Source organism: Belonocnema kinseyi, chromosome 7 (genome assembly GCF_010883055.1).
Source record: "Belonocnema kinseyi isolate 2016_QV_RU_SX_M_011 chromosome 7, B_treatae_v1, whole genome shotgun sequence".
In the NCBI taxonomy this organism is placed as follows: domain Eukaryota; kingdom Metazoa; phylum Arthropoda; class Insecta; order Hymenoptera; family Cynipidae; genus Belonocnema; species Belonocnema kinseyi.
This window is the reverse complement of record NC_046663.1, coordinates 4,605,966-4,618,156: the sequence shown is the minus strand read 5'-3', so window position 1 is coordinate 4,618,156 and position 12,191 is coordinate 4,605,966. Positions and strand designations below refer to the sequence as shown.

Sequence of the window (12,191 nt, the reverse complement as noted above, 5' to 3'; positions counted from 1 at the left end):
TTATATTACTTTTTTAAGAAACAACATTTAATATTTTTAATTGATCTGGACGTATTGAACAATGACATGAAAAATTTACTCAGATACTCAGAGCTCCATGTACACATTAAAAATTTGTTACCCCTCGCAATGGGTTTGGAAATAAAAACTGGTATTCAAAGTATTCACTTATACTTTGATATTCTAAAAAAATTTGTTTTGTATATATGTTACAGACAAAGTCCGATGTGCCGTCACACCGCTGCCTGCCTAGTCCCTCCGCGAATTGCCTGAGCAATGTCAGGCAAAGTCCGAAGTAGCACTTTCACTTCGGACTCTTCCTAGTCAAATCGCGAAGTGCCCGACAGGCTGAGGCAAAGTTCAGAGTAAAAAGAAAACCTGCGGGGTTTGCTTTTCCCACTGCACATTAGGCTGGCTCAGGATCAGGATGAAATTTTCAAGATAACTTATTGAGTACATTTATCCATTTTTGTTTTAATATATTTATTTCACGCAAGTTATTTTCTAAAAAGAAAAAGAAAAAAGTCAATATGTATCATATTTAACGTAAATATACTTAGAAAACATGAATAATTCATTTTTTATATTTTTATTGTTCTAAAGTGTGAATAGTTTCAATATACGTGCTAAATACTTTTTATTATAAAAGATAAACTGTAAAATTTAATAAATACAAAAACTACAATATTTATTGTAAAACCCAATTTTCCAGTAAGAAAGAGCCACTAATAGGTGTTTCGGTTTTAAAATTTGTTACTAACATTTAAAATATTAATTTATTGAGATCGAAAATCACTGTTTAGACAACGCTACTAAGATTTAGTATAGCAAATAAAAATCCGTCTTTAATTAAAATAGATAAAATGAATATCTGGTTTTAAAATGGTTTAGCAATAACTATTCAAAACAAAACTTCCTTTTAATTTTGTATTAGTTTCGTTACTAATCAAGAAATGTTATTTCTCTACTCCCTCCCTACCACCGTCCTTTTATTTAGGGACTGATGCACCTACTTAGTTATCCTCAAAACAAAAATAGTTTAATCTAGTTACTGAAGTGGTCGTCGAAGTTTGGAAGATTTTTGAATAGAAGGCTGATGCAGCGGAAAATCAAGTGATGAAAATTAAATTCGAAGACAAATTCAGTGCCCTCAAAATTGCAGAAAACTCCTCGCGTATTTCGAATTTAGAAATATACTACGTTAAATATAATAATTATCGAGTTTATTTTTCTATTTTTGTTTAGAAAATAACTTGCGTCTAATAAATAATTATATTTTAAACAAAAATTGATAAATATAATCAATAAGTTTTCTTACAAATTTAAAACCGATTATTTCTAAAAAAAAATTTCATATCCGTTCACAATTGCGACCTGTAGACTATTTTTAAATTGTAAATTCTCGAGCCAACCTACTGTGCAGCGGAAAAAGTAAAACCTGTAGGTTTTCTTTTTACTCCGGACTTTGCCTGAGCCTGTCGGGCACTTCGCGATTTGACTAGGCACAGTCCGAAGTGAAAGTGCTACTTTGGACTTTGCCTGACGCTGCTCAGTCAATTCGCGGAGGGATTAGGCAGACTGTGGTGTGACGGAACATCGGACTTTGCCTGTAACATATACATTTAAAAAGTGCAATAACTAAAGGAACACACAAAAACCCACGCTAAAAAAAATCATAAATAGCTCAAAGTAACATTATGAAACAAACTGAATTACAAATTATGATTTTGTTAATCTCAAGTTTGATTTGAGAGGTTTATTCACGCCCAATTTTAAAACCTTTTCTAGGCTTGTTATAGTTCGCTGCATGTCCTCTTCACTTAGCAGAAGTACTTGGCGCTTCCTATTACACAGTGCATAAAGAATATTGTTGATGACTATGCTAAAGATTTTACCATCCGTTGTTGTTGCACAATGAAAGTTGTTTGTGAGGATTGGCACTAATTCGTCGTTTTCATTTATGTAGAAAAGATCATGAACTGGTGCCACTTTATTGTGTCGTGGTGTTATTATCCCTCTTGCCAATATGTTCTTCATTTTGGCAGAGTGTGGTGGACGTCCAGACGTACTGGGCTCTTCAAGAGTGTTTTTGTGCGCAGCCGTTCTTTCCAGTGAACCTAATTCTGTAAGATGAAATAGAAAAATAATATCAATTGGATCTTATATAATATCCTGTACCTTAAGGGCCTTTTCTATATGACCCTCTTTTTATTTGCCCCCCCCCCCCCCCCCCCCCCCCCCCCCCCCGTTTTCGTCAAATATCTACGCTCGAAACCCCCTGAATCCAAAAAACAGGTTTTTACAAATGTGTCTGTTAGTTTTTTAGTTAGTGGGTCTGTATATTTTTAGTTTTTAACACGATAACTTTCGAAATAATTGACGGATTTCATTGATGTCTTAAATGAAAGGCCAAGTTCGTTAGCCAGCCATTATGGATAGAAATTCAAAAAGTGGGAGTATTTTCAACATTTTTAAGATGACTTTTTTTATTTAAAAATCTATATACGGCTATTCATATTATTCAAAAAGACGATCTATTTATTTTAACAACTTTTTCCATAAAAGAAAAAGTACCAGAAGTATAGCATTTACAAAATTTTAAAAAACAAACGAAAATGGATATTTTGAGCGGAGGAACGCGCGATATGATAAAAGTCACAGAAAGAAAAACGTTGCATTTTAAACACCCATCGAGATTATCATAACAACTTTTCCAATTTTTCTGGGAAATCGAAAAAGCAAATTTTAATTGTACAAAAATAATCAAAAATTCCCTTTTGTGGACAAGCTACACAGGCTATGAAAAAAATGAATAGACAAAAGTTGCTCTTTCAAAAAAGAGATACAAATTTTTTATCAATAATTTTTTGGTAAGATGCGTATTTTTTGTATGAATTGCGAAAAATAACATTCAAAATAAACATATTAAATTACAAAAGTTTTTCATCCAAAAAGTATATAGAAATATAACATTTAGAAAGGACGAGTGAATTTTCTTTTAATCGTAAAAAATCAAATTTAAAATAGCAAAATTAAATTTCTGGAAAAACGACGCAATTTGTAATAAAATTTTAAATATGTTTTTTCAATAGGTTGCGCACTTTTTTACTTATAATAATAAGGAAATGAAAATACTTTTGTTTTAATACAAATACATATTATGAATTGTCATAATAAAATATTCTTCAAGGTAGCTGAGAATAAAAATCTATGCGAAAAAAAGACCAAATATTGAATCACATCGTGGACAAAATCGAGTGCGAAGCACGAGATACATGATGATAATGTATTCGTTAAAGCTGAAGGAGCGTTAACAAAAGAGAATTCGCTATCCTCAAATCACAGTTGTCGATACTTTGACCTTTAATTTTAAGACGACTGTGCGCAAATGTATGAGAAATAATTATTATGGTCTTAAAATTAGATATCTATTATTATATATTACCAATAGGGTAAGGAAACACTGCCAGGATATAGAAAAAAACAGGAATGATTGTCCACATTTTCTTTAATTTGAAGGAAGCAAACTGCTTTCTGAAGAAGTTCTGAAACAATAATTTTACAATCTCTATATGCTATTCTAATTATAATCTGTTTAGGGTATATTATTTACTTACATTACATCATTACTTACAATTTATATCAAATAAAGCTGTTCCGTTCCAAGTAACCAGTGGCGCCGGAACGAAATTTTTGCTGGAAGAAAACCCTCTTTCTATCGTATATGGTAAACATAGGTATATGAAGATGGGGGGGGGCGAAAGGCATTGTTGCCCCATAAACAAAATTTTGAGGGGGCGGTAGCTCCCTCTGTTTCAGCGCCACTGCACGCAACACAAAGTCGACTTTTATTTTAAAGTGTTTTTATTACTCTGTGCAAAGACAACTATAATTTTGAAATACATACCTGATAATATGTTACGTTATCAGTTATTATCAATGGTATCATTTGTTTTTATAATTTTTATTAACAAAAAAACAATGTCATAATGTTATACTAAGCGATACACATAATGTAGCACATAAAGGTTTATTGAATTTGTAGAATAATGTATTCAGATGATAAGGATTTTAATTTGATTTAAATTTCTTTCCTCAACTTTAACAATTTATGATAGCTCGACCTGTAACTACTTATTCAGATATTGCAAAATAAAGAAAACAAATTTTATTTGTCATGATAATTTTAATATTTCTTCCTTAGTTTAAATTATTCTTTGTTCGTAGCTACGGTTAAACAAAAACTAGGTGTCCTGGCAAAATATCGAATTCGATCTTTGTTTTTGATCCTTAAAAACATGCTGACGCGCAACCTACTAGCTATCCAAAAATCAGATACTTCGATTTTTACACAGATTATAGTGGAAATCTTATCAGGAAAAAATTCTACGAATATGGGACACAGATAATATTGCAAATGAAGGTCTTGCACCAAGTTTTGACATTTTCAGTCGATCGGCGATTATTTCTTAGTGAGTGAAAGATGAAAAGTTACCACCTTCTCTTAATCATTATACAGTCATTTGTTATTACTCATAAGAGTCATAGTTTACGTTCACTGTAGGATTCTCCTAAAATTTAATAAAGAATCAAATGTTTTCGGCAAGAGTTCTTCGTAGAGCATATATAGAAGTTTTAATTAACCATTATAAGAATTGCCATTCACCGACTTAATTAATTATTTATTAATTAAAACCAATAGCAATGAATTGTAGACCCATCTCGTAGCAAGAAATAGCTTCTTTTCTATATAATGAAAGGGGGAATTGTTATTTAAAGTCTCATATCCAGTTTTTGAATCAATTTTGTTTCTGAATCATTTTTTGCTTAAGAAATGTGTATAACACTCTGCCGAGTAAAGATCTCTCGAAAATAAAAGAAAAGAGAATTTTGGGGTTTGATAACAGTGATGAGTGACAACCATAGCGGAAAATTCTTTGAATCTTTGGCATGTTCGAAAACAGTCTAACACTTCCTTAACAGTCCAACTGACAGATCTAAAAATACTTGCATTTTAAAAATTTCTGTTTCTTACAAGTGGTCTGCTCTACTTATAATGACTTGATTATCTTTATTAATATATGTCATGTCAATGCTCAATCCCTGTCTGCTCATTTTGATGAGTTTGCTGATTATTTTAGTCAGAGATCGTTTCATATTATAGCTGTTTCTGAAACATGACTGAATCCTCAATTTGACTTGTCAAATATAAGTCTTAAAAATTGCAAAACGATTCAAAGGGATCTTACACGTCAGTACCGAGACCATTGTACTGACTACTGAATTTTTATTTATCGACGTGTTTGAATCTCTTGAGCGTCTACTTTTTTGGGTTATTTATAAACCACCCAATTCCACACACATGCATCTAATAACTGTTCCGAAATGTATTGTACGAGGATTGACCTTATGGCCATGGAATATCTAGCTTAAGTAAAAAATTATTCTCAACAACCAGTTCCCTTCCTGTTCAGTAAGTTCAGTAAAGTTTATGAGCATATGTTGTTCACTGAGCTCTCTGAAGCTGATTGGAGAAGTACATTTTTTAATGAAAAAAAAATTTGAATGTATAAAAACTCAATTCCTTGTCCTTAGAAATTTGGTTTAAACTAAGATAAGGGACTCTAAAATAAATAAAACTATCATGCAATTGTTAAAAAGAATAAGGATGAAAATATCTAGAAGGTCCTTCGGCGGCTTGGAATTATTCCCTCTCAGGGTCAAACCTTTGATCAGAACTACCCGGTAAATTACTTGATGAAAAATCTCTTGATTGAGCCTCTGACAATTGATACTACTTTCTTATCCAGCGAATAACCTCATTTTAATGATGTTAACTTTTACTTCTCTTATATCAGAGCAGACTCTCTGCTTTCAGTAATTGCCAAAATAACCTCAGAGGCCATCGGCATTAATGGTGTCTCGACTCAAATGATTATCTTTCTGTCCGTATGATACTTCCTGTTCTACTTCGTATTTACAATTCTTCTCTACAGCTTAGGATTTTCCCCAATAGTTGGAAAGAAGCACTTATTTGCCCTATTTATATCCTCAATTCATTAGCCAAGCCTCTTTAGAAAATAGTTGATAACCAGCTGACTGAATATTTGGATTAGCATAACCTGCTTGATCCTTTCCAGTCTGGATTTCGGAGGAAGAACAGTACCATCCTTGCTTCCTTTAAGTTTAGTGCTGATTTAAAATCTGCAATAGATAATAAGAGAAATAACAACTGTTATAGTTTTTTATCTTTCCAAAGCGTTTGATTCGGTAAACCATATCCTCTTAATCCAAAAATTAAAAACCTTAATATCTCCTACAGTTTAATTAATTGCGTTAATTCTTACGTAAGTAATCGATTACAACGTGTAAGAAACAGTGATGGTTTTCGACTGTAAATATCATCTTTATGCTGATGATAGCAAAATATATCTTTCTGGATTATTTAGTACCCTTAGAGATTCACTTCAAATGAGGCAGAAAGCTTAATACGTATTTTTTTACATCGGCAAAGGTTCAAGTTTATGAGTAGTGTACAACCCCTCTCATCTGAAAGGTAATTTTCAAGTTTGAATTGGACTCAGCAGTTGAAATGCTTATTAGGGTTTTTCGATGTGCCTGAATAAAAATATCAGCTCCAAATTGCAAAATTCAACATGGCGGACTAAAAATGGTGCCTAAGCTTCAAACGTGAAAGATGGTTTTTACGTTTGAACTGGAAATAATCGTGTAATTTAAAACCAAAAAAGTTTCTAAGGATTTTCGATGTTGCTTAATTGAAGTTTGAGATCAAAGTCACAAAATTTAAGTTGGCAGATCCAAAATGGCGCCTTCGTCCATGGCAGAGGAGTGTTGCATCACTCAAACTAGAGTTAGTTGAATGATTTGGATACAAAAATGCTCCTGAAGAGTTTACAATGTTGCAGGATTAAAATTTGAGGTCGAAATTACAAAACTCCAAATATCACAATCTTCATATATAGTTAACCATAACAATGATTATAATCGTTGGTAATGGTTAATTAGTAATCGATAATTATCAAACGAGAGTTATCAGTTCCAACAAATTTTCACCTCGCCCTTCACCAAACCTAGGGACAATGGACAAGGAGGTGGTGAGTATGTATTTGCACTTTTTTCTCTATTTTGTTCTTTTATTTATTTATTTTCACAATTGTTTCTTCTTTTATTTCCAGACGTCTTTTTCCTTTCTCATACATTATTTATTGTTTTGAGTGAATTTTGACATACTCTGGAGTTGTAGACACAGTAGTATCATCTATTCTAATGCATTTCCAATTATATCAAACCTTTCACATGGTGTTGGTTTTGCTCTCTACAATATGTCTACAAATCCGAAATTTTTAACGGGGCGTCGAAAGTTTAAATATGTGGAGAAATTCTTGAAAGAAGGAGCAGATAAGCTGATTAGGCAGTGTTGGAGAAGGTGGGAAACTGGAGGTTGTAAGGTAAAGGTATTTTAAAATGAATGAACTACAGATGGATGAAGTGAGAAGGATGCAGGAGGAGGGAAGGTATATACGATGGTTAAGGAAAACGGCATGAAGAAAAAGATTGCAGCAAGGAAGGAAAGAATAAGAGAATCAAGACGTACCAAGAACTATGGGTAGATTATGCCTAGGTAGAAAGCGCAATATTTGTATTGGAAACAAGAGAAAGGAAGTCAGGTACTTATAGCGTGGATAAAATGTTCGTGCATGAAGAATTTTCATAGGTTCTGGCTTTCTGGATAGATGAGGATATGTGAATTGTGCGGGAAGGGGGGTGCAAGAGTGGAACAACGGTTGGAGGAGTATGAGGAGGTGGAAAGGAGTGGAAAAAGCATGGAGGTACTTTTGCAAGAAAGTGGGGACAAACGAACAGCAGGATGGGTGAAGGGGGTGTTGTGTAAAATGGAGAAGAGAAGAACGGAAGAAGAGAAATAGAGAAGGAAATATTGTAAACAGGAGAGGAAGTAAATATAAGGAAAATGTAAATATTGTAAATAGTAGATAAGTATCAGGTATTAGCCTCGGAAGTAGAGTTTGGAAATGCGAGGCAAAGAGAGAAAGCAGGTACGAGCGAGCAAAGCGAAGCGAGGAAGGAAAGGCGATAAGTATAATTGAGGTAGATGTTTTTTAATAGTAAAAGCATGTTAGTAGCAGTGCCCAGATTTCTTGTTAATAGTAACTGATTTTGTATGTTTCAGACGAGATAATGGTTCATTGACACCTGTGCACCTTCCAATGACAGTGCGTTTTCTCTTTCACTGGCAGGTTAGTTAGTAGTATTCTGATCAATAACTTACAGATAGTATTAACTAGAAATAAAAAATAAAATGTTATGTGTTGTAATTAAAGCAAAGTTGGTTAATTATGACTTGAGGAAAAACAGGATGATTTAAAGAATCAGATTGTTCCACATTGTTCGCACGTCTAAATCGCACCACCGGCTTTTGAATATCTTTTATACACTGCTTTCAAAATTATTTCCCTGACATATTTATTTGCAAATTAATATTGAAGCATGCTACTTTTTGCTAATACTTCATTGACATTTTGATTTCAATTAAATTTGTCAATAAATAAAGAAATTCAGGCATGGTGTCACTCACCGGTCGCATGTCACTGACTGGCGTCTTTGCCTTATCTGCTATTTTTTTGGCATATTCCAAACATTATCCTTCTTTTCTGTTTCGCCATTCTACTGTTCCTTCTAGAACTGTTTCTACTATAACTTCGGTATGTTTCAGAAAAAATAGGAAGAAACTGTCTAAATTAAAATTTTCTTATGTTTGATTGCAATAAAATAAATATATGTATGGAGGTACAATAGGCACTAATATATTTATATGTCAAGCTGCAATTAACAATTCACTTAATGTTAGATACAAGAAAAGCTTGCTTATTTTTATTAATATGCATTGATATAACTCACAGTAACTTTTATCTTTCTTAAAAAAGTTACTGAATAAAAGATAAAATCTTGGATCAGTGCGACAAAAAATGAATTGACAGATGATTTGTCAATTAATTTTATTTTAAAACTTTGGGAACACTTTTTGTGTTGTTTTTCATCGACTTAAACCTTCTTTTGGTTTGTCAGAGCTGGGTGATAAGAAATTGAACCCTTCTCAATAAACTTTGCAGAAAATAAATAAACATGAACGTTTTTTGAGTAAATAATGCTGTTTCAGTTATAGAAGAGAATAAATAAACAAATAATACACTTTTTCCGTTAGAAATGCAAATAGCAAACAAAATTCCATGGGCGAAACAGAATTTTGTTTATAACATGGACAAAAATGATTTATCACAATAAGTGTATTTAGATTTTTTTTATTTTTAAGAAGCTATTCAATTAAATAAAAAAAGTTTACAAAAACAATCATACTTTTTTATTAAATTGTTGGTAATTTCGATCAATTATATTATTATATTTACAAAGCAATGCCATTTCAATCCTGCACAGTTTTTATTCTTTAAACTATATTAAAAACTTTATTAATTTTAATTCGAAAAAAATCGTTAATATCTTTTTTATTCAGTAAACTAAGTATTTTCGCTCTTTTTTATATTTATTATATATTTTCTATTATACTATTCCTCATTTGTGTAAATTAAATTGCATTCTTTTACCTCATTTAGTAATAACTGTATGCTTACGAGAACGATCGATGATGGGTGCGACGTCAAAGCTTTAAAATAAATTTGTAGACTGAATAATTAAACAAGTTCTTATTTTAATGGTATAAACCTAATGTACACTCTAAAATAAATCGGGTTTACACAATATTTGATCTTAAATTTACTTTTTTCGCAAGGTTTAATTAAAAATTCACTTAAAATAAGTCACGTTATTATGTGGATTACAATTTAAATGCTATCAATAGAATAAGAGAAACCACCCAGCCAAAAAAAAGAGCAGCACTGATGGTCTTCTTCTTCTTCAAATGAAGCAAACTGCTTTACGGAAAATTTCCTAGGCCTTTCATGCTAATATTATTTTTATTTAATTATCATCTTTGCGTAATGGATTTTCTAAGTTTGTCTTACCAAAATGTTTGTATTTGATAAATCTGTTTCCTCAATTTGAAGGCGTAATAAGTAGAACTAAGTTTCGGTTTATATGTAATTTAAAAAGAATGAAATCAGTTTTATTGCGTACAGAAGTGAAAAGTTAAAACAATAACGTTGTAAGGCATAAACTATTACGCTAACAGGTAGTATCGTAGATAAGTTTTATATTTCGAGAATAAAGAATTTAGATGATGTTAAAAATGATAAAGTTTTAGAAATGAAAAAGTTTGAAAACCACTCTCATATTGAAGTATCATAATGCACTGAGAATAAAACGGCTTTTGTAGTAATATCCCTAAATAATTATTTTCCTATTGTAGTCATTCAAAAATATTTATGAGATATCACAGTTAAAAAATTAAGGTGAAAATGTACACTACAAGCACATTTATGATGTGTACAGTTATGCAGAACTTTGTTTCCTGAATCACTGTTAAAAATAGTATAGGATTCTTAAAAACTGTTTGATTTCCAACGAATAAAATATATTTATTCGTTCGTATTACTTTTTTTAATAAACCAAATTTTTTCATTTTAAATTTTCTCGCTATATTGCACAATGACATGAAACATTTACTCTGTCACTCAGAGCTCCATGTGCACATCAAAAACCCACGATACCAAAAACTTGTAAGCAGCTGACAACAACATTATGAAACAAAACAAAATTACAAATTATGTCTTTGGGAAAAACTTTTTTTGGGAATATTTATTTACGCCCATACTCTCAACATATTCTATGGTTGTGAAAGTTTGCGAATAGTCCTCTTCGCTTAGGATAAGTATTTGGCGCTTTTTATTACATAGTGCATAAAGAAAATCATCGATGATTATGGTAAAGATGTCACCTTTCTTTGTTGTGCCAGCAAAAAAGTTGTTTGTGAGGATTGGCACTAATACTTTTTCTTTATTTATGTAGTAAAGGTCATGCATTGGTATCACTCTATTGGTTCGTGGTACTATTGTCCCCGCTGGATCTACGCTCTTCATCTTGGCAACGTTATATGTACGTCCAGACGTACTGGGCTGTTCAAACGTGCTGGTTTGTCCATACGTTCTCTCCAGTGAACCCAATTCTGTAATATGGAATAGAAAAACAGAATCAGTTGGATCTAATATGTGCACGGCCATATAAAAAGAGCATTTATGGCTGGTTCTATAAGTTAGGTAATATTCTCAATCCAGCTAAATGTATATACCGACCTCTGTAAGTATACCTTAAGAGCCCTTTTTATATGAAAGCATAGATATCTTCTACTTTTCTTAGATATACACGAATTTGAGTGAAATTTAACTGAATTACAGGTGATTTTTAATTCCTTTATTTATGCATTTCATTCAGAATGAACAATCCGAGGATTTGTTTAATGCATCTTTCAATTCGTTTTGGCCGTAGTCTAATCTTTCCGTTTTCCACTACGTACTAGGCAGTCTGATAAGTCTCTGAAAAATGAAGCACGGAGACGTTTTTTTGGCTAAAGTCGGTTTTACTTTTCAACCAATTTGAAGCCGATTTCATGCAATTTTGCTTGTGCAGCTAAGCATGAATGAACAGGCGCATTGTCGTGATGATAAAGCGGTTTTTTCTTCTTCAAATGCGGTTGTTTTTCGGCGATTTCGATTTTCAATCGGTCCAATAATGATGAATAGTATGCTCCGGTTATGGTTTTATCTTTTTCAAGATAGTCCACGAATATTATGCCATGTGCATCCCAAAATACAATGGCCATAACCTTTCCGACCCATTGTTGCGTTTTTGGACGCTTCGGAGCACTTTGGACTTTTGGAGCACTCGGTCGGCTTACGCGAAAATAATTCCAAATTCTGCTGGGAAGTTGTCACACGAATTCGTTTTTGGTCCACTGTGAGCAAACGCGGCACCCATCGCGCGCAGAGCTTCTTCATGCCCAAAACTGAATGCACGATATTGCCCACACGTTCCAATGATAAGCCTACAGCATTAGCTATCTCTCTCAATTTCACTTTGGGATCATTCAATATCATATCATTGATTTTTTCGACATTTTCTGGTGTAGTGACCTCTTTTTGGCGCCCAGATCGTTCAGCATCAATTGCGCTCGTACGGCCACAACGAAACTCGGTAAACCACTT

The 12,191-nt window shown here is 32.6% G+C and overlaps 1 protein-coding gene across 1 annotated transcript in view; it reads right to left on the bottom strand.

Annotated features, from left to right (window-relative positions):
- Positions 1 to 10,595: 10,595 nt before the first annotated feature.
- LOC117177414 overlaps positions 10,596 to 12,191 on the bottom strand; it is a 4,576-nt gene continuing 2,980 nt past the window's right edge. The window contains exon 2 of the mRNA XM_033368084.1: positions 10,596 to 11,155. Coding sequence (XP_033223975.1) covers positions 10,755 to 11,155 — 401 coding nt within the window. The 3' untranslated portion in view covers positions 10,596 to 10,754. The remainder of the gene's footprint in view (positions 11,156 to 12,191) is intronic.